The sequence below is a fragment of the Schistocerca nitens genome, chromosome 3 (genome assembly GCF_023898315.1).
Source record: "Schistocerca nitens isolate TAMUIC-IGC-003100 chromosome 3, iqSchNite1.1, whole genome shotgun sequence".
Classification (NCBI taxonomy): Eukaryota; Metazoa; Arthropoda; class Insecta; order Orthoptera; family Acrididae; genus Schistocerca; species Schistocerca nitens.
This window is the reverse complement of record NC_064616.1, coordinates 973,734,099-973,754,098: the sequence shown is the minus strand read 5'-3', so window position 1 is coordinate 973,754,098 and position 20,000 is coordinate 973,734,099. Positions and strand designations below refer to the sequence as shown.

At 36.8% G+C, this 20,000-nt stretch overlaps 1 protein-coding gene across 2 annotated transcripts in view; it reads left to right on the top strand.

Moving 5' to 3' along the window:
* Positions 1-1,467: 1,467 nt before the first annotated feature.
* The window catches only part of LOC126249034 (uncharacterized), a 45,540-nt gene continuing 27,007 nt past the window's right edge, over positions 1,468-20,000 (top strand). The window contains exons 1-2 of one of the 2 annotated variants that reach the window (XM_049950650.1): positions 1,468-2,621; positions 6,946-7,020. Coding sequence is in view for 1 of the 2 variants with exons in the window: in XM_049950649.1 (XP_049806606.1) it covers positions 1,666-1,728; positions 6,946-7,020 (138 nt within the window). In the remaining variant the exon portion in view is untranslated. The remainder of the gene's footprint in view (positions 2,622-6,945; positions 7,021-20,000) is intronic. The other variant, XM_049950649.1, reaches the window with a different exon arrangement.

The window sequence follows — 20,000 nt, the reverse complement described above, 5'->3', positions numbered from 1 at the left end:
GACTTAAATGAACGTTAACATCGCTGAAAGGTTGAAACTGCTAATTTTGTTCTTATATCCAGCGTAACTGTATTTTGTTTGGCATGAGTAATGTATAATTGTATTTTAATGCTTTCAAATTGTACCTAGCCCTACACAGTTTTTGTTATTTTCCAAAGTGAGACTAATTTAAGTTTCAAATTATTTTTAACGTGTCAACAGAGTTGAGCAGGGGTATTTGCCACACCGTCTTCTCAGTCAAATCTTTGTGTCACGGGATACAGTAAAAATATGCACACTTAACGTGTGTTATCTCGATGGCTTCATTATATTATTCCAGAAATAACACAAATGATACTGCATTTCTGATAAGAATATGACCATTTAAAAAGGCTAATTGGGAGAACCGGCAGATGGTGGCCCTAGCTAGATTGAATACATATGAGACATGTGCCTACGTTTTGAAGATCCCGATGTACCGTATTTTAACCATGTCGGTGTAAGTGAAATATTTGCCTGATTGTCTACATAGTGAGGTATGTATTGAAGACGACACTCAAAATAAAATACCAGGCTTCCGAAATACTCAACGATTTAAGGAGGGGAAAAAACTTCTACTGTCAACGAGTTTTTGTCGGTATAATAAATAATTTGAACTCTCAACCAAGTCCCACAATCGTAGCTTTCGTAGTTTCCCATTTCCGTGATTATCCAACGTGGTGGCTTCAATAGACAACAGAAAATATTCCCCTTTGAAACGAAACGACAATACGAACACAACAAACGCAATAATTTACCAACAGCTGTCTTAATTACACTAGTTCTCCTAAATAACCATCGACACACAAATTAACTCATAATGGGTCTCCTACCTGAATAAAACGCTAAATTCAGTTACAACTTTACTTCTCTCCGCAATTCAAATTTCATTTTGTTCATCAATCCTGTATATTTAGGTTATGTCTTCAACAACAAACGAAATTTCATTCATATGTTCATCTCGGCAGCCATCTTTTCCAGAAACTGTAAAAATAATCTGCATTCTTGTCAGTTGTCACAGTTGGATACCGTTCTCTACACTGCACCCGACATCCAAACATTAATATAATTTCATTTATTGCAAAATTTTTGCAACAGCAGCGAAGCATCATTTCTTCGTTGATCCACATCACAACAGGTGTCAACAGTTAGTAAACTACTAATACCAATATTTAAAAAATACTGCAGTTACATTCAGATCTGCAATGCATTTTTTGTTGTTGTAACGAAAATGACAGATACTAACATCATGACATGTGGTTGGTCTGTATCCTACAATAAAACAGTTGTCTCTACGCACTCATAATGACCTGTCGCTTATTGAAAAAAATATTGGTTGTCGGAAGGGTTTCGGAAATAAAAAGTATTTGTAATTGCATTCTCCGTGCAGCAGCTAACTGAGTGTTACAGAAAACGTAACTACACACACCACGCAATAAACATAGAATGTTGTTTTCAAGTTTTAAAATCGTATAGGTTATTGCGAACTCTCGTGAAACACACAATGACGTCACGTTCGTCAGTTTTCGGCACCCATCGGGAACTGGGATTATACTCCCAGAATTCCGTAGTAGCAGATGTCCGCCATAAGTGCTTGGTACTGTATGTAGGAAAGGATCGTGTCAGTAGGAGTCCCAGTACGGCCTCATGCAGCATTCTCCTTCGGAGATCAAGGAGAAGTTACTGAGGGCACTGGATAAGGAATACAATGTAAGGTTTTAAATACTGTCGAAACACATGAAACACCGAAATTAATAAAAATTACGAAGAAACTTAGCTAAATGCGCTGTGAAAGTGGCGTGTCTGACTCCAACTTGTGTTAGTTTTCCACTAGCTAAGGTAGAAATACACCCATATCAGACAAGAATTCCTTAACGGCAGTACCATAAATATATACAGCTTCATTCAGAAGCGTGATTTTGCTTAACATAGTGGAAGAGACGTCAAATTTCGTGTGTGGAAATTGGGTACACGGAGCTGTAAGAGGACAGTGTCTAGCCTAGACCTCCTCCTTACGCGGCACGGCGCGTGCGCACTGGCCAGTGGAGCATGGCCCGTAACATGTAAACTCAAGGCATTCACGTTGACTCATATTTCATACTGACAGCGTATTAAACTACGTTTAATCCCCATAAAGTGTTATGGAGCCGTTAAAAGTAACGTGCAAAGGATAATGAACCTAACAGTTGCTATATTCATTGTAATGTGCGGTGTTTTGGCATTATGATAAGTGAAACGTGCAAGTGAAGTATTGTGTGTTCTCCGTTTGTGGATAAAAACTGTGTTAATTACGTAAATAAAGTGATTTTGTACAAAGTAGATGCTCCCACAGAAGATTCCTTTCATGCATCATCCAGATTTACTGTGACGTGCCTTGTATCCTTCTTCCGTTTCAACGTTTAAGGGATGTTCTCAAACTCATGACTTCAAAATCATATTTCTGTGTGTTTCTCTAATCTCAGGTAATTGTGAACACAAGTGTGCGAAAAGCTGTGTAATTGATTTGCGCCGATGCCAGAGTGAATTGCTTAAAAGGAAAAAAAAAAAAAAAAGTTCGAAACTACTTTTGTACTGATGCATTTGAATATTGCAGATTACTTCAGGTACGTTCTGTTGTGGCTAACTGAACCATATGTGTAATTTTATTCGTATGATCTAGTTATCCGATGGAAGCCGTGGCCTATATGCATACAGTGTACAGTATTCAAAAGTAAATCGAACTCCTTGTTACATGTTGAGCAAAGTAAAGAAATGCATAAGGAGGCCAACGGGATTTCACCAAAAGATCTATTTCCATACACCAGGAAGCCTGAGCAAAAATGGAGCCAAGCAGAATATTTTTTACTATCCCAATGGGATGAAGGTTCCAGGTTGTAGGCTGGGAAGGTGTACTGGGTACTTTGCTGCAGCAGAACATAAAAAAGCACATAGAAAAATTAGATTTCAGCAAAAACTATCTTCAAGTAACTGCAAAAGTACAATTTGATGAAAAGCAATTTTTCTCGTTTAGATTTGCAGTCATCACAACTGACCCAGAACACAATGTGACAGTGCTAAACTTTCAGAACCTCTTTTGAAATCAGCACTTGTTACTTCTACATGTGCTAGATGTTTGTGTATTTACATACAGTGTTCAAAGACTGAACAGGTGATTTTGTTCACAAATAATGTTTGTATTCCTTAGTTGAAGTAGTAGTCACAGTTTAATGGAATAAATTTCAAGGGGTTCTTGAGTTATGTAACTGGTCTGTTTCATTTATCAAAGGTTAACATTTTTCATGGACCTCTCACAGAATAATAAAGGAAATATTCGATGTGATAATTCATACCTTGTGGATGTTTTATTTAGTTAGGTAACTTCATTACCATTGGTTCTTGCATGTACATATTGATGTCACTTTAATGGTTTTCTGTATGTATTCCACAGTAAGTGCTTATACTTACTCCACAACTCTATTCTGTTGTGATAACACTTCACTTTGAAACATTTTTTTTTTTTTCACATTATTCCTTCTTTTCACATATAACATTTATAAACCCGTTTTGTCTTTTACATGTTCACAGATGGTAGCTATTGATGTCTTAAAATATTACTTTCATAACTGAGTCAGTATGAGTAAAACTTCACAGGGAGAGGGTGAGGTAGCAGGTACAGAAAGGTCAGCCACGGGAAGTTCAAAGTGTGTACCATGTTGCCATTAAATTTTATTAGTAATGGGGGCTGATACTTAAGACAATGCTATTAAAGATATTTGCTGTTATTGTTGGCACTGTAAAGACAGAGAAAGCTATTAATGTTTCTGTTCATGTAAAACATCCTGCAGGTATGTTAATCCACTGTGTAAATGTATTTAAATGCATATTTCTCTGTGATACTGAAAGGAGAAGGCAGATGTGTGCTGGTTAAGTTGCAGTCAGTGTAATGGTTAATTTGAGTAAAAGAAAGTTAGTTTCTATTCCCATCTGCAACAGGCTAATCTCCAACAGTCAGTGTAGCTTATAGATTTTCTGAAAGATTCATGTGTTAAATGATTGAATAAAATAAAATTATGAGATAAAGCTGCTCTTCCGTTAAATTAGATATTGATACTTTTCCTGTGTGCAGAACTGTTTATAAATTGGCTTTAAGTTTTCTTTGTGTTCGTCAATTGCACTGAACGTGGTGCAGCTATATTGCAATGAATCGTGTGGTGCTGCAATAAAGTGTTAGATTTTTAAAATTGCAAAACCCTTGATCCAAAATCCCTCTTTTGCCATCCTAATTTGGTTTACTATGGCCTCTACAATGATGCCACCTGAGTGTGGTACACAGTGAAAAGACGATGATGGTCTTCTATGCAACAGAATTTCGACAAAGTACTAGGCCCTTTGCTCTTACCATTTGTAGGTGTTTGTTCGTCCTCACTGAAAAATGAATGTAACTCATTGTGAAGTTTAAAAGAATTTTTAATATAAACCTCTATTTAATTCTGTTTTGTATAGAGGCCTGAAAAGTGTAAACTGTTGCTTCTGCATGTCAGTTAATAAAGAGGAACCTGAAGAAATGACAGAATAGGTTCATGAAGAGAAATTATAATGGTTTACTTGCTCATTGTCATAAATAACATTATTGAAGTGTATTGTGAAAACATATGGCACTGTTTGCACAAATTGTACCACCATGAAGGAATCTTCAAGAATTAAAATCATTAAATTTGTGGGCTGTAGTGAAAAAATAAACTGCACAGAACAACATAACAGCTTCACATTTTTTAAAAATATGCTGTGGACTCAACACTTGAACTAATCACTGGTGTGAAAGAGACAGAGAATGAATCTGTATTCTGTGTGAATGACTAGACTGGGGGAAAATTCTGGTATTTACAAGTTTATTGAGTATTAAACATTCATTACAACATGTAGAGGAGTGGTGTTCCATCGAAATACTGCTCCAGATGGTGTCCAAACTTTCATGCTGGACATTGATTGGATCTGACACTTGATATATTAACCTCTGTAGTGTCTTACCTGTACTTGGCCATCTCTCTGATCAATAATAGAAAGCAATACTTGATGAGGAATATTGTTATAGATTAGTGTTAAGTTGGTTCTTATTAATTATAGCTAGGGGTTGGATTTGCATGTATTCTACCCATCTTTTATGACAGCTGAAACATGAATTGTGAATATAGGTGGCAACAGGAACTGTAGCTAGCATTGACCCAGTACTTGAAATGAAGCTCTACTGTCACTGGCTTGTAGATGAGATGTCTGACATCACAGGTTTTGCTCTCTTAGTGTATGTTAGGTGCAGTATGTTTTCACATGCATTATTTTGGTAGCCAGAATCATCATATCACACTGCAATGCACTGAAAGCTGTTTTGGAAGTTCATGAGACAGAAGCTGCATCAAACAATGTAGTAATACTACATCAGTAAAGGCTGCAGTTTCACGTTTGAGCAAACCATTTTCGGAAGGCTTACTATTTGCCTGCTACAGTAACATGACCACGTGATAATTCTGGAATCAATTGGATATTAACATTTTTATGGGATATTTCTCATTGCCAGGAAATGTTGCAGACTGTTACCTTTTATGATTCAGAAGGCACTCCTCAGACCATGTACATGCTATGTAATATTAAATTCACACACATTGTTCCCTGCCTATAAAGTCCTTCGAGATTGATACCATGCAGTATTTTATCCCCTATCAAACTTCTTAAGTAGTAATGAAGTGTAAATGTAACTTACACTGAATGAATAAAGTGAACTCATTTTTAAAATACTTGAGTTTCAGGCTAAATAAATTATTGCATTTTTAAAAAGGTAGAGGATGAGACCACACACACACTGAACATCATTTTGAAGAGACTCGCATCCACGTTTTAGGTGGAGTGGCTGTCCTGGAAATGACAGTGTAATATAATTGTTCAGAGGATCATATTAGAAAATCTTACCACAGAACAAATAGTGAGAAAATGTGTTAAAGTTAAATTACATATAATTTAACATTTTCATACCTATGCTGCATAAAAAGAAGGCTACAACCAGTCTTTCATTAATTTTCAGTATGTGGAAATTGAAATAATAATACACTCAACAATTTTGTGTGTGTATTTGTGACTGTAAAAGTCATAAATTAATCAATAGTATATGCTTGTGTGTGAGAATTGATAAGTACTAATTTATAAATAACAATGAATTGTATATGTCCAGCTGTTGCTGTTTGGCAAAATAGTATTCTTTCTGTACCCAACAGCTGGTTGAGATTTTGAGACTTCCATATGGACCACAGTGTTTTTCCTATCGTATGCCTTCACACACATTATTCTAGTGTCAAACAAGTAATTTTGAGTGTGCAGTAAAGATAAGCTTTTGAGGTTTTGCTGAAGGGCATTTAGCATTCTCTCAATTAACTGTTATTTATATCTACACTATAATATCCATTCTTTACTTTCATTTTTGTGTTGTTAGTGTCTGTCTTCTACTCATGTACTGGAGAGGCAGCACATGCCATTTCACGTAGCCTCTGTATCTCAAACTGAAAATAGCTTCTTGGAGTTGGAGATCAGGATATATAAAAATCATGCAATAACTGTATTATTGTGGGTGAAATGCATCTGGTTGTTTTCCCTTTCTTTTCTGTATTTTGTGATAGCTCTGGTAACATATTGCCGATAATTGTGTTGCATATTATTTTATTTGTAGATATTCACTACATTCCACAATGGTGAACTGCCCAAAAGTAAAGATAAGGAAAAGGTTTTACACAATATTTGCTTAATTTACTCTTCTGCTGTACGAAATTTTCTCATACAACATCCATCTTTTGCTTAATTAGTTATGTAAATGGAACTGTAGTTTCCTGATTGCCACATTGACTCATATTATACTTAGGTACTAACTTGTGCATAGTACATTCTTAAAGATGTTTGAAATTACAGGTTATTAATTATGGCGCTGTGGAAGAAGTTATTGGACTGCTGGAAAACACTCCAGTTACAAAGGAGGTGCTTGAGGTAAGATCTAGTAGTAGTTCATGGTTATTTCATTAAATATTTAATATCAGTTAGTGTTCAGTGGAATGTACACATTTATCTTTTAGTGCAATCATTATCTATAACACAGTGTCATTGTAATAATTATAGGAGACTGCTGTGGAGAGTTTACCCTTTTTCCATTCCTTTGTGAATGCAAATATTTCATAGCTAATTGAATAATTCTACTACAGGTCTCTATTTATGAGAATTGTGCTGTATTTGGGATATTTCAACACTTCAGTGTGTAGGGTATCTAAGTAATCATAGTTTCAAAAATTACATAAGTGTGTATGAATTATCTGTTAAAAAAATAGAGCAAAGTCTACCATTGGATAAGTAGAATGCCATTTTTAATAGCAATTACTTGTTCATATTCCGTGGTTTGTTTTGAACCTGTTATTTCGTATGGGTAATTACAGAATGTATCATCAAACAGAAGTTGTACATTTTACCCAATGAAGGTTGCCATTGAAGTACTTGCTTATGTAGAATGTAATTTGTATGTTAAGAAAACACACACACACACACAAAAAAAAACCAAGTAATATTGACAACGGTGGGTTATGGAGAAATAGATGGAATGTGGGCTGGTTAGAGGGAGAAATAGGACAGCAGGGGATTAGAAAGATCAAGCTGGTGTGTAACATGTAAGTGCTTGCAGATAGCAGTTTCACTACCATATTCATCTGAGAAAGTTACGTTCTTGCATATGTGCCCTCCTCGGTGCTCTCTGCAGGAACAGAACAAGATGCAAAGTCATGCTGAAAGAGGTTATTGAGAACGTACCTTAACTTTATTGATATTTTATTAGATCATCTTTGGAGAGCATATTGTAACCCTTGTAAGATTCATCAAGAGGAAGACCAGCCAGTTGTATACAAAGAGCTTACCCCCATGAACTTGATAGAATTAGGATGACTTCTCCTTGCTGGACACTATTCTTTAGTTTAATTGTTATTTTATTTGCTTTATTTTATGCCACTGGATGTTTGTGAATGATACCTGATCATAGAAAATGATGTTCTACACATAACTTATTTATCGAAAAACAAAGTGAGGTGGTCCAGCGATGTGGAATAGGACTCATGTTTGAGGGATGACTGTTAAAATCCCTGTCTGACTATCCAGATTTAAGATTCGTGGTTTCTCTAAATAACTCATGCCAGATGACTGGATGGTACCATCAGAAAGCATGTGGCTGGTTTTCTTTCCTGTCTTGCTCCAATCTGATTTTGACCTCTGTCTGTAACGAGCATATTGTCAACAGGAGATTATGCTACATCTTCCTTCCTCTTTGTTAAAAGAAAAATGACAATGTGTTCAGATATAACATGCAAAACTGGCAACAAACATTCTGCTTTGAATTACTGATTGACTAAATACACTGTTTGTGGGTAGATATTACAGGTATCAGGAATTTTTCATGAGCAGTCAAGGTCCAACATGGGATTGTACAGATCTTTTTGTGTGTTGCAAGAAAGAAACTACTCTAAGCAAGGAAGCTGCTATGCCAGCAGTTTCTTATGATGATGATGATGATGATGATGATGATTAGTCTCCTAGCAAATAAACAATCTTTATAAAATCATCTTAACACACTTCGGGGTACAAAATAACCCATGACACCCAGTGTGCACACGGTTGGACATGGCCTTTTTTTCCCCCTTTGAGAACTTGCACAAATGTATCGATTCTGATTAACAATACTCTTATCTGGTTAGCATACAGTGTAAGTTGAGACATTTCTGTTGACTGCAGCTTCTTCCACAGCCTGCAGATCACAACAGGCTGAACTTTGAGACATGTTGCATTATAATGTCTTTGCCGTACTTCCAGTCTTTCAGCTTTGTACCAATTCATAGGAAAGAAGTAACTTGGTAGTCCATTTTGAATATATGTGCACAACAGAAGTAATTTAATACGTGTTCAAGAACTGCAATGGCCAATGTGCATATATTTTCTGTTAGTTTGCTTTTCCTGTTTCTTTATTTGTATCACACAATGTAGAAGAGCCCATTAGTTTCACAAGAGATAAAAGGCATTGTGCGAATTGGGTAAAGCACATTTCTAGCTGTAGTAGTGTTTTATTGTGTTCTTTGTCTACCATAGAAGTTATTTCAGGCCATTGCTTAGCTACAGGAGGTGAAATTGCAGTACTGCTGATACACATAGAAAAGTTCATACAATCCTAGCTTGTAGAACTAATTATTTCTTGTTCTGGGAGGAAAGAGGGGTAAGTTGGGGAAGGTTGAAAAGGATCAGGATGACATTTAGATCCCAGAATGAGAGATGCCTACTTGTTGTGAGGTCAAGAGGAGACCACACAACCTACCCCACACTTCTCACATAGGAAGAAACTGTTAATGCCAAAAGCTATGATAGTGTGTGTATGTATGTATGTCGGTCGGCAGCACTTAAATTTCATCTCTTGAAGGTAAGTATTGGCCAGTAATTCTATGTCATAATTTTATTGTTTTCTCAAGCAAATTTACCTTTTACACAACACAGAATTAATTCAGATAAGTTCGTAAAATTGACAGTTTCTAGTAAGACCTTCCTGAGAAATTTGTTATTTAAAAAGTATTGAGAGAACAAAATGGCTGATCAAAGGACAAAAATGAAATTATCATTGTGGGCATGTTGTTTTCTGATACCAAATTATTTGTAGATGTAACAGTGCATGCTGAAAAATAATGCCTCCTATAATTTTTTATTCTCTTCTCAATATCAGTTGAGGTATAACACATCATGCATATTACTTGGTTGACTTTTCAGCTTCACTGATGGAAGGTGCAACCCTCTGCTGCTAGAGGACTTCAAATTGTAGGATGTAACATGACGGTGTGTAACATAACTATGCCAGTGCACAAAAAACGGCTTGCTGTAATTTAGTTTCCAAACACAGAAAAGTTGGCTCCAATTGAAATCCGTAGAAGAAAGAAAGCTGTGTATAGTGATCATTGTATTGACATAAGTAATGAGTGATGTTGAGTTGTTTGTGCTCATAATGAAGACAACGGTGGTGCTAATCTCAATGTGTGTGACAGAGCACGAAGTGGATGACCGGACAGGATCACCGACACCAAATAAGTTCAAGACCATGCCATTGGTAGGCAATGTCATGCTCACAGTGGTTTGGGATTTTCAAGGTGTAGTGTACTCGGAATTCGTGCCTATAGGGATCACCATCAATTCTGCAAGGTATCATGAGTCACTCAGAAAACTGAAAGCACAAATTCGAACAGTTCATCCACACATGGAACACCCTCTCCTTCAACACAATACCAGAACACACACGAGTGCTGAGACATTTGCGACAGTCCATTGCCTTCGGTTCAGTGTCATCAGTCATCTTCCATGTTGTACCGACTGGACCACATCTGATCTTCATATGTTTCCAAAATTTAAACAACACCTTCAAGGACCTCACATAGGTAGTTGTGGAGTGGTGCAAGCAGAGTTGAGGTTGTGGGTCAGTCAACCAAGTCAAACATTCTACCGTGACAATATCAACAGACTAGTCTGTTATTGGGAGAAATGTGTTTGTTGGTCAAGTGACTATGTTGAGAAGTAAATAGGTAGCCATGACGAATAAATGTGTATTTTACATAAAAAGCTTTAAAGAGTTTTCACGTTCAAAGTGTTGAGGCATTCCTTTTCAGTATCTCTCCATATTTTAAAGCATTAGTGAGTTCACCATTGAAAATGTTGTGTGTGTACTTCTTGTTTAATGTGCATGAAATTTTTGGAAACTAGAGCTATAATGGCTAGAAAAAACATGTGGTAAACATGATGTCGGAAAAGCAATGTAGTTAAATGATTCCGAGAACACATAAGTAAATAATATAAGAAACTAATGAAGTAATTTACTTTATAACTGCTACATTTTAAAATAGTTTGTGAATTAGTATAATAAGTTTTCTTTTGGTAACAGACTGAATACTAACTGCAAGGTACATCACATTTTGCAAATACTTAACGATAAATGGTTTTCAAATATCTTACAGTTCATCATATAAAAACAAATTGCTGGTAAATAGCTGAAAAATTATTTTCAGGTCAGTGACTAGAAATTTTCTCTTAGTTCATAAATCTTAGGCCTAATTTACCTTGGTGTGTCTTTTCAGACTGCCCATAATTATCATGAAGTTCCACACCTGCTGTAGTTTATCATAGTGGCTTTAGACTAAGCAGTTAAATTGATATGGAAGATTTCATAAAACACTCAAATTTTGAACACAGTTTTATTGTTTAAAACTAAAACTAAGGCTTCTGTACTTCGACAATGCAGAGTAAGGAGAGAGATACAAATTGTCCTAAAGAATAAATTGCTGTGCTAACTAAATTTGAAAACACTGTTTTAGGGTAATGGAGAACAGCTAGGTACATTTAATATGAACAAATTGACCATAAACCAATAATATTTGGATCCAATATTGCTTGTTGCAAAGAGAAATCGGGAAAAATAAAAGGTTCACAGTTAACTGAACTTCAATACCACAAAGTTTCGATTTTCACCATTTTGTATGTATATGTTCCAAAAAAGGTGACTCACCAAAATTTCAAGTTCTTGGCTTACAATAGTTCGCAGCTAGTCAGGAATAGGCCATACAGTTTCAAAATCTGATGTCACAAATACACATCACATGAAATCAATGTAGATGTTACAGCAAAATTTTATTCATGCATGTCTTAGAAATGGCCAGTCTCTTTAGAACTGTGATATTACCCAAGTGCTAAAATGGAAGACTGTAAGAGAAAACAATATTCTGTAGGCAATGAGATGATGACTAAAGGAGTCATAAAAGTGCTTTACAAATTTCAAGAGAACAACATAGAAGAAAGGCATTGTTTCTCTGAAAGGAGTCAAGAAACAAATCATTATCTGCTGGTACATGACACAGAGATGTCATTACGGTAAAATTACAATTTTGGCTTATACTGAAACATGTCGGTGCTCTTTCATATTTATTGATGGATGGAATTGGCATTGGAGAGAGGGAGGCATCAATATTGAGGCGCAGCTGCTGAATGTGCAGTATATACTTTAGGGTCATGTGCAGATGCAAAACAGGTTGATGACCCACTGTCAACAACAGTTTGGCTCATCAGTGGATATGTAAAGATAATTTGTTATCTACTTAATTGTAGCTGAGGCTAAGAGAAAGCAACAGATGGCAAAAATCTCTTTCTGTGGATACTTTACAGTCGTCATCTCGGTTTCTGCAACAGCTTCCTAACAGGATATTGTAACCCAAAGAGATATGTGAGTGATGAAAACACTTCATAAACAGAATGAGATTTTCACTCTGCAGCGGAGTGTGCGCTGATATGAAACTTCCTGGCAGATTAAAACTGTGTGCCCGACCAAGACTCGAACTCGGGACCTTTGCCTTTCGCGGGCAAGTGCTCTGCCATCTGAGCTACCGAAGCACGACTCACGCCCGGTCCTCACAGCGTTACTTCTGCCAGTATCTCGTCTCCTACCTTCCAAACTTTACAGAAACTCTCCTGCGAACCATGCAGAACTAGCACTCCTGAAAGAAAGGATATTGCGGAGACATGGCTTAGCCACAGCCTGGGGGATGTTTCCGGAATGAGATTTTCACTCTGCAGCGGAGTGTGCGCTGATATGAAACTTCCTGGCAGATTAAAACTGTGTGCCCGACCGAGACTCGAACTCGGGACCTTTGCCTTTCGCGGGAAAGTGCTCTGCCATCTGAGCTACCGAAGCACGACTCACGCCCGGTCCTCACAGCTTTACTTCTGCCAGTATCTCGTCTCCTACCTTCTCATTCTGGAAACATCCCCCAGGCTGTGGCTAAGCCATGTCTCCGCAATATCCTTTCTTTCAGGAGTGCTAGTTCTGCATGGTTCGCAGGAGAGCTTCTGTAAAGTTTGGAAGGTAGGAGACGAGATACTGGCAGAAGTAAAGCTGTGAGGACCGGGCGTGAGTCGTGCTTCGGTAGCTCAGATGGCAGAGCACTTGCCCGCGAAAGGCAAAGGTCCCGAGTTCGAGTCTCGGTCGGGCACACAGTTTTAATCTGCCAGGAAGTTTCACTTCATAAACAGTTAACAAAAGTAATTGATTCACGTCTCAAAAAAAGGGACCATACTTTTTCATGTCCTGTGTGTAGGCATCTAAGCAAACTCCGGACAAGAGTCTTGAGGTGCACAAACATATTCACAGTAATAGCAAATGAGCTGTCTGAGTCGAAAGTTAAGTTACAGGAAAAAAATGAGATTCAGCTGCGGTTGTGATGTTCTGTTCATTACAAATAAATTAATTTTAGGTTTAGTGAAAGCTGTCGGATTGTACTAACTAAACAAATTTGTGGTGATAGCGTTATTGAAACATACTTCTATCAGTTGGGTGGACACATCAGTGTATTCTGCAGGTTTCATTAGTAAATGACTTACCACCTTATACGTTTACAATTCTGAGAGAGATAAAATAAAATTTGCCTACCAGAGAATAATGCTGATCGTGTGCTTCATATATTCATTTCCACCAAGTCGTGAAATAGCTCCCCAAGTGTTTTAAATTTATCAGAAGGGACATATTTTAATACATAACATTTTATTAATTCAACAGACCAAATATTAAACTTATGGAAGAATATATTTACCAGCATTACAGGGAGGCTAATATGTAGTTTAAGATAGGTCCAAAGATAAGAGATGAAGTTGTTATACCTTTTTAGACTATTGTTGGATAGCACTGCAGTGCTGGTAATTTCGCACCTACAAAACACTAAATACAAGGTGTTTGCTTTCTTTGTATGTGATTGCTATTTTTTACAGTTAAAGCACACTAGAGGCAAAAATGTGTACAAATTTCTGCATAAATAATGTGCAGTTGGATATTTTCATCGGTATCATCATTCTTGCTAACAATCAATCCGGAAATAAATAAATTACATAAACTGATTATGTATTTAATTCCACTTCCTTGTTCAAAGTTTTTAAGTGACATATCAATAACATTCCAAAGAAAAATTACAGGTAACACATATTATAAATACACTTCTCACTAAAGACACTTAAACTGTGTGAATAAGGCTATGTTATCCATTGAGTGATTATTCATATTCTACATTATAGGTAAAATATTGCTCCATGTAACTAGAACAACACGTTATTCTACTTTTTGAAAAGTTACTTAAATAAAAAGTAACAAGAAAATTGCAAATTCACCTATTTTCATGTATCAGTTTAAAAGTAGCATGTGAATGATAGCTTCTGGTAAGCCTTTGTGAAATTTCATAAGAAAACATTAGCACTTGACAATTGTATTAATCCTTAATTGGACACCCACAGAAATATTATGAAGAAAAATATATTAAGTTACTGAAATAGGATGTGTATGGTCATGTGAACAATTTTACATGTATTTTTTTAAAAAGTACAGTATGTTGTCTGTAAGCATCCTAGTGCATATAATAAGAAGAGGTGTTACAATATGAAATACTATACTGAAAAACTGGTTGCATTTTACACTATTTCTTGTCACATGTCTTAAAACAATTCCTTTTTTGTGCTAAGCACAAAACAATTCCATGTTTTCCACTCCTGAGGGCAAAGCCTACAGCTTTCCTTTGGCCCATACTCTGGCCAGTGATCAAAACTGTCATATTGTGCATCATTCACTGGCACAGGAACTGAGGTTTTCTTCCTTTTCTAGACTGGTTGTCAATCAAGTGATGGCCTGACAGGTTACCTCTTCCCAGAAAACACGTCTGCGAGGGTGTACTGAAAGGCAATGTCTTCAAAATTTTATGTGGAAACTGTTCAGTCTTTTTAAATAAAACAACTATTATCAACATTCTACATCTTTATTCTTCATGTCTACATATTTATTTTTTGACAGTCATCCTGCTGACGAACACATTTGTCCGAATGAGAGACTAGCTTAGTCCATTAAATTTTGGGTGCAAATAAAATTTCCTCCACTGATATTTCGGCTGCGTATCATCCGGCCATCCTCGGAGTGCATCACAAGACTAACAACAAGAAACAGCTATTGACTGGTCATAAATTAGCTCCCAGAGATGAGGGGGAAGGAGGGCGCTTCCCATAGCAACGCCATCAATCTGTTCATAAAATTCACCATTAAACTGAAAAGACGACGAAAAATGCACATGTTCAGATAAGGCCGTAATGTTCTTATCAAAATGTTAACTGATGAGAGAGAGAGTCCTTTAAAGGTACCTTGGTATATAATGATACCACATCAAAACTAACAAGCACATTCATACTATTTAGCCTGACATTGCCAAGTCTCTGAATAAAATCATAGAATTAAGAATGTGGTGACTACATTTTCATACCGATGGTTTTAATAAGGAAGCTAGATATTTGGCAGAAAAATACATTTGTGAACCAATAGTGCTCATTATAGGTCTCATAGACAACTGCTCTAGATGCACATCCTTGTCCATCTTGTGAACTTTAGGAAGCCCATAAAATCTCTGTGGTACTGCACCTCGCACTTTCTGGGAAGCACCCTCGCCCTCTGGTAGCTAATTTACTCATGGAAGACTTAGAGGACAAGGCACTGGACTCTGCATGTTTTAAACCAACGGTCTTCGGAGGTATGTGGACACATTTGTGGTATGACCACATGGGATGAATGAATTACATTTTCTTGAGCATTTGAATTCTATCCATGCTAGTATCAAATTTACTATGGAAATAGAAAAAGACAGCTGCCTCCCCTTTTTGGATGTTGTTGTTCACCATAAAGTTGACTGCACATTAGGACATGCTGTATATCGGAAACAGACTCTCACAAATCTATATCTTCATGCCAGTAGCTGCCATCACCCGTCACAGACCATAGGTGTCCTTAAGACCTTAGTGCACAGGGTGCAGTGTATATCCAATAAAGATAATTTGCAAGAAGAGCTCACATACCTCAAGAGCATTTTTAAAGTGAATGGATTTTCTCCACTACAAATTCGTAGAGCATTCAATGCAAAACCTAGAATTCAGGTATGTGATGGGGAAGAAGATAGTAATTCCTTCAGATCAAGTGCATTTTTGTCCTATGTGGGTGCTCTTTCCTCGAAAATAGGCCATATTCTTGAGAAACACTGTTAAGGTGATCTTCCGGCCCCCCACGAAGATTGCAGCTTTACTCAGATCTGTAAAGGATGATTTACTGCTTCATAAAGTGAGTATGTATCAGATTCCTTGAGGAAATTGTTAGAAGTCATATATAGGTCAAACAACACGCACTGTTCGTGAGAGAGGTGTGAAGCATCAAAGATATACACACCTATCACAGCCAGACAAGTGAACTGTAGCCGAACATTATATTGATACAGGGCATTCCATGAATTACAGCAATGTGAAGATTTTAACATCCACCTCTTCCTTTTGGGAATGTGTCTTCAAGGAAGCTATAGAGATTAGATTAGCTAATAATTTAATAAATAGAGATAATGGTTTTAATTTGGACAAAGCATGGAATCTGGCTCTTGGGGTAATTAAACTGCAGAGAAGTCATCGTGGTATCACCGCTGCTGAACATACATTGATAAGCGAATCGAATGTCTGTAAGCCTTCTCCACAGGTGATGCTTGTGTAAGCGTATTTCTTTGATGCCGACCAGCATCTGTGACCCGCATGCGCAGTACTGCTGCAGTGGAGCATATAAGGCCGCTCTTGACATCTTGTTGTTAGTCTTGTGACTCACTCTGAGGATGGCCGGACGATACGCAGCTGAAATATCGATGGAGGAAATTTTATTCATGTGGCTGCATGCCCGAAATTTAATGGACTATTCATTACGCTGCGAGAAGTTGAAAATGCACAGAGACACTAACTTGTTGATACTATCACTGTAGGATGTTTGACTCTGTTGACAGAGCCGCAATCTCAACTCTGCTTGTACACCTTCATCACTATCCAAGTGAATTCCTTGAAGGTATTCCGTACATTTTGGAAACAGATGAAAATTGGATGGGGCCATGTCAGACTCCATGGAGGATGATTGATGACAGTGAACACAAAGCACACTGTTTCTCATGCTCTAGCATAGCTATGTTATACATCGCCATGTTACGTGGTACAATTCAGTGCCCTCTAGTAACACAGGGTTGCAAATATTTAGACAGTAAGAATAAAGATGTAGAATGCTAATAAAGTTTGTTTTATTTTTTAAAAAATTAAGAGTTTTCTCATAAAAAATTTGGAGGCATTACTGTTCAGCACACCCTGTTATTTACAATGTCCCAAGTAAGAATCTGCTGGCACAGCTGTGTAATAACTCATCCTCTAGAATGTTACTTTCCATTTATAAGCAGTTTTTGTTGCAGAAGATAAAACAGTGTCACAAAATCGAAAGAAACTGTTAACTGATGCTCACATAAACTAGCACAGTGTCTGCCAAAACTGCACAGAATTCAGAATTTTTGCACCAGAGAGAACAGAATAGCACTGGGTCAGATAACTTAAACATTGCTCACAAGTGTTATTGCCCGTCCGAGTATGAAACTTGAGAAATATTGCAAATTCAAGATGAAATTTTGTTACACATAATCAAATTCTTTCACTGGGCAGAATAATATAACAATAAAATAATGCAGCTGAAGCAAGCAGTATATTATTTGTGCACATCAAAAGAGGTTGGATATAAGTATCTTTTACTCTAAGACAGGTTCAAAATGAAATACTTTAATTCAATGGGTGACAATGTAAATAGTGCAAAATTTGAGTAAAATGTCAAAAAATAATGAAAACTGCTTTTTGTAATTTGTTTGGAAATCTCTGTTGTGAATCTGAGCAATTGTGGGGAGTGGAAACAACTGAAACTAGTTACTGGAGAGGGAATAAGAAGTTGTTATAGTGATTGAATCAAATTGTGTGTGTGTGTGTGTGTGTGTGTGTGTGTGTGTGTGTGTGTGTTTAGCCTGAAAGTGTTTTAATATCCGTTGGCCAAAAGGTATGATAAGCAGAGAGACCTTAAATTTTGAGGTATTTTTAGGTATTTAATATGCAGTCATATATTAGGACATGACACATGCGACAGTGTGTGCCTTTTAAATCTCACTGACACCAAATTGCAGTACTCAAGTGGTCTCAGTGTGTCTGCATTACAATGTAGCTTGCTCACTTTGGGAATTGTCACTGGAAGTGTCTTGTGAAAATTGGTGTGCTGTTTGTTAGGGAATTTAGGTACACACACACACACACACACACACACACACACACACACACACACTCTCTCTCTCTCTCTCTCTCTCTCTCTCTCTTACATAAAACCATATGCATCCGAAGAGTCATAAAGTCAAGTGCATTGTATCTAGCATTTTGACAGATATTTCACATCTGTTTTTGTAGTGTGTAGATGCAGTCAACCCAGACAAATATTGCTTTTCATGTGTCACATGACACATCGTGCCAACAGAAAATGTCAGTTTGTTTCTCATAACAAAGAAAATATTTTTTAATGTGGACTTTTTATGCGGCTGTTCAATAATACAGTCCCAAATTAGTGTGGAGTGGCAGTCAGTGCAAAAATCTGTGTTAACTGGGCCAGAAAAAAACATGAAGAATAATCATAACTTCAACTGCAACAGCATCTGGTGGTAGTACACAGGCAGGCAGCACAGTGCAGTTTGGCGTGTGAGATGGAAATGGGCAAGTTAGGCAAGGAAGATGGGGTGAAAAATTGTTCATTACGACAGCACACTGTTAAAGTAAAGTAAATATCACACTAGACGTATTTTTTCTGCTTTACCAAATTAGCACTTAAGTCTCCACTTTAATAAACATTTTGTGGTTAGTGACAAAGCAACATTTTCCATTGACATTGACCATTGCATGAAATTCCTGGTAAGCAGGATCTACTTGGACAGACTCCATATACACAACTGTGAGAGGGGCACTATAGTCAGTACATTGAACTTGACTATTCAAATTTGTATCCAGTCATCCAAATTTAGCTTTCCTGTGATTTTCCTATATTGCTCCAGGCAAATTACAGGATAGTTAATTTCAAAGGGCACAGCCAATTTCCTTCCCCCTCCTTGATAACATTGTGAGCTTGTGATTTGTTGCTAATGACCTGAATGTCAATGAGACATTAAACTGTAATCTTCTTTCCTTTCATCTGTACATTGGAAAAATGGAGTAGCAGAAATCTGTCTAAACTCCAAGGAAAATGAGACTTAAATTTTATGTCGTCATTCTTGGACGGTCCCATATTCAAAATCTTGTACAGAAACTTAATGCTGGTGCATTTAACACTCATATAGGCCAATATTTAACAAGCTGGTATTCTTACAGTGACATTGGAGTTCACCATGTACTTGTTTATGAGATTCGTAGTTAATAAAAGAAAAAGCTGCAGTCGTTTAGTAAAGAAACTACAGATTTTCACCTCAGATTGAAGGCTTTTCTCAAAATGATATTTCCTGTAGAGCCACCTTAGGTCCACATAATTGTATTATGGTATTTGTGTCCCACTGAAATAACTGTGAAGTAGGAAATTACCTGATAAAGCATTCCTTATTTACATCTTCCCTAATAATTCCGAGAGTATGTGATACAATGGTTCTTTCTGTTAAGACATTGTCAACACCTTCCCAATTATTAAGCTTTGTAAAATGAAGTAACTTATTTTAATTATTATTTTATTTTCACTGCAGTTCTCACTTTGAAATTTTGTAGTTAAATATTCTTATATTTATGAGTTCACTTTAATGAAGTTCTGGTTTAGTAATGGTATATTTTGTGCTCACATGTCAAAGACAGAGATCCCATGGATTAAGCATGAATAAAGTTCATATCAGTATAAGCTACCTGAACTAATTAAATGAATATTGTAGGTAAAGCAAAACTGATTCCATCCTGAAAGTTTATTTGATCTCCACATTACTAAGCATGATCGTATTGAAAGTGGTATGCTCTTGACTTCCTCTTACCTATTAATTGACTTACTTAGGTAGTTA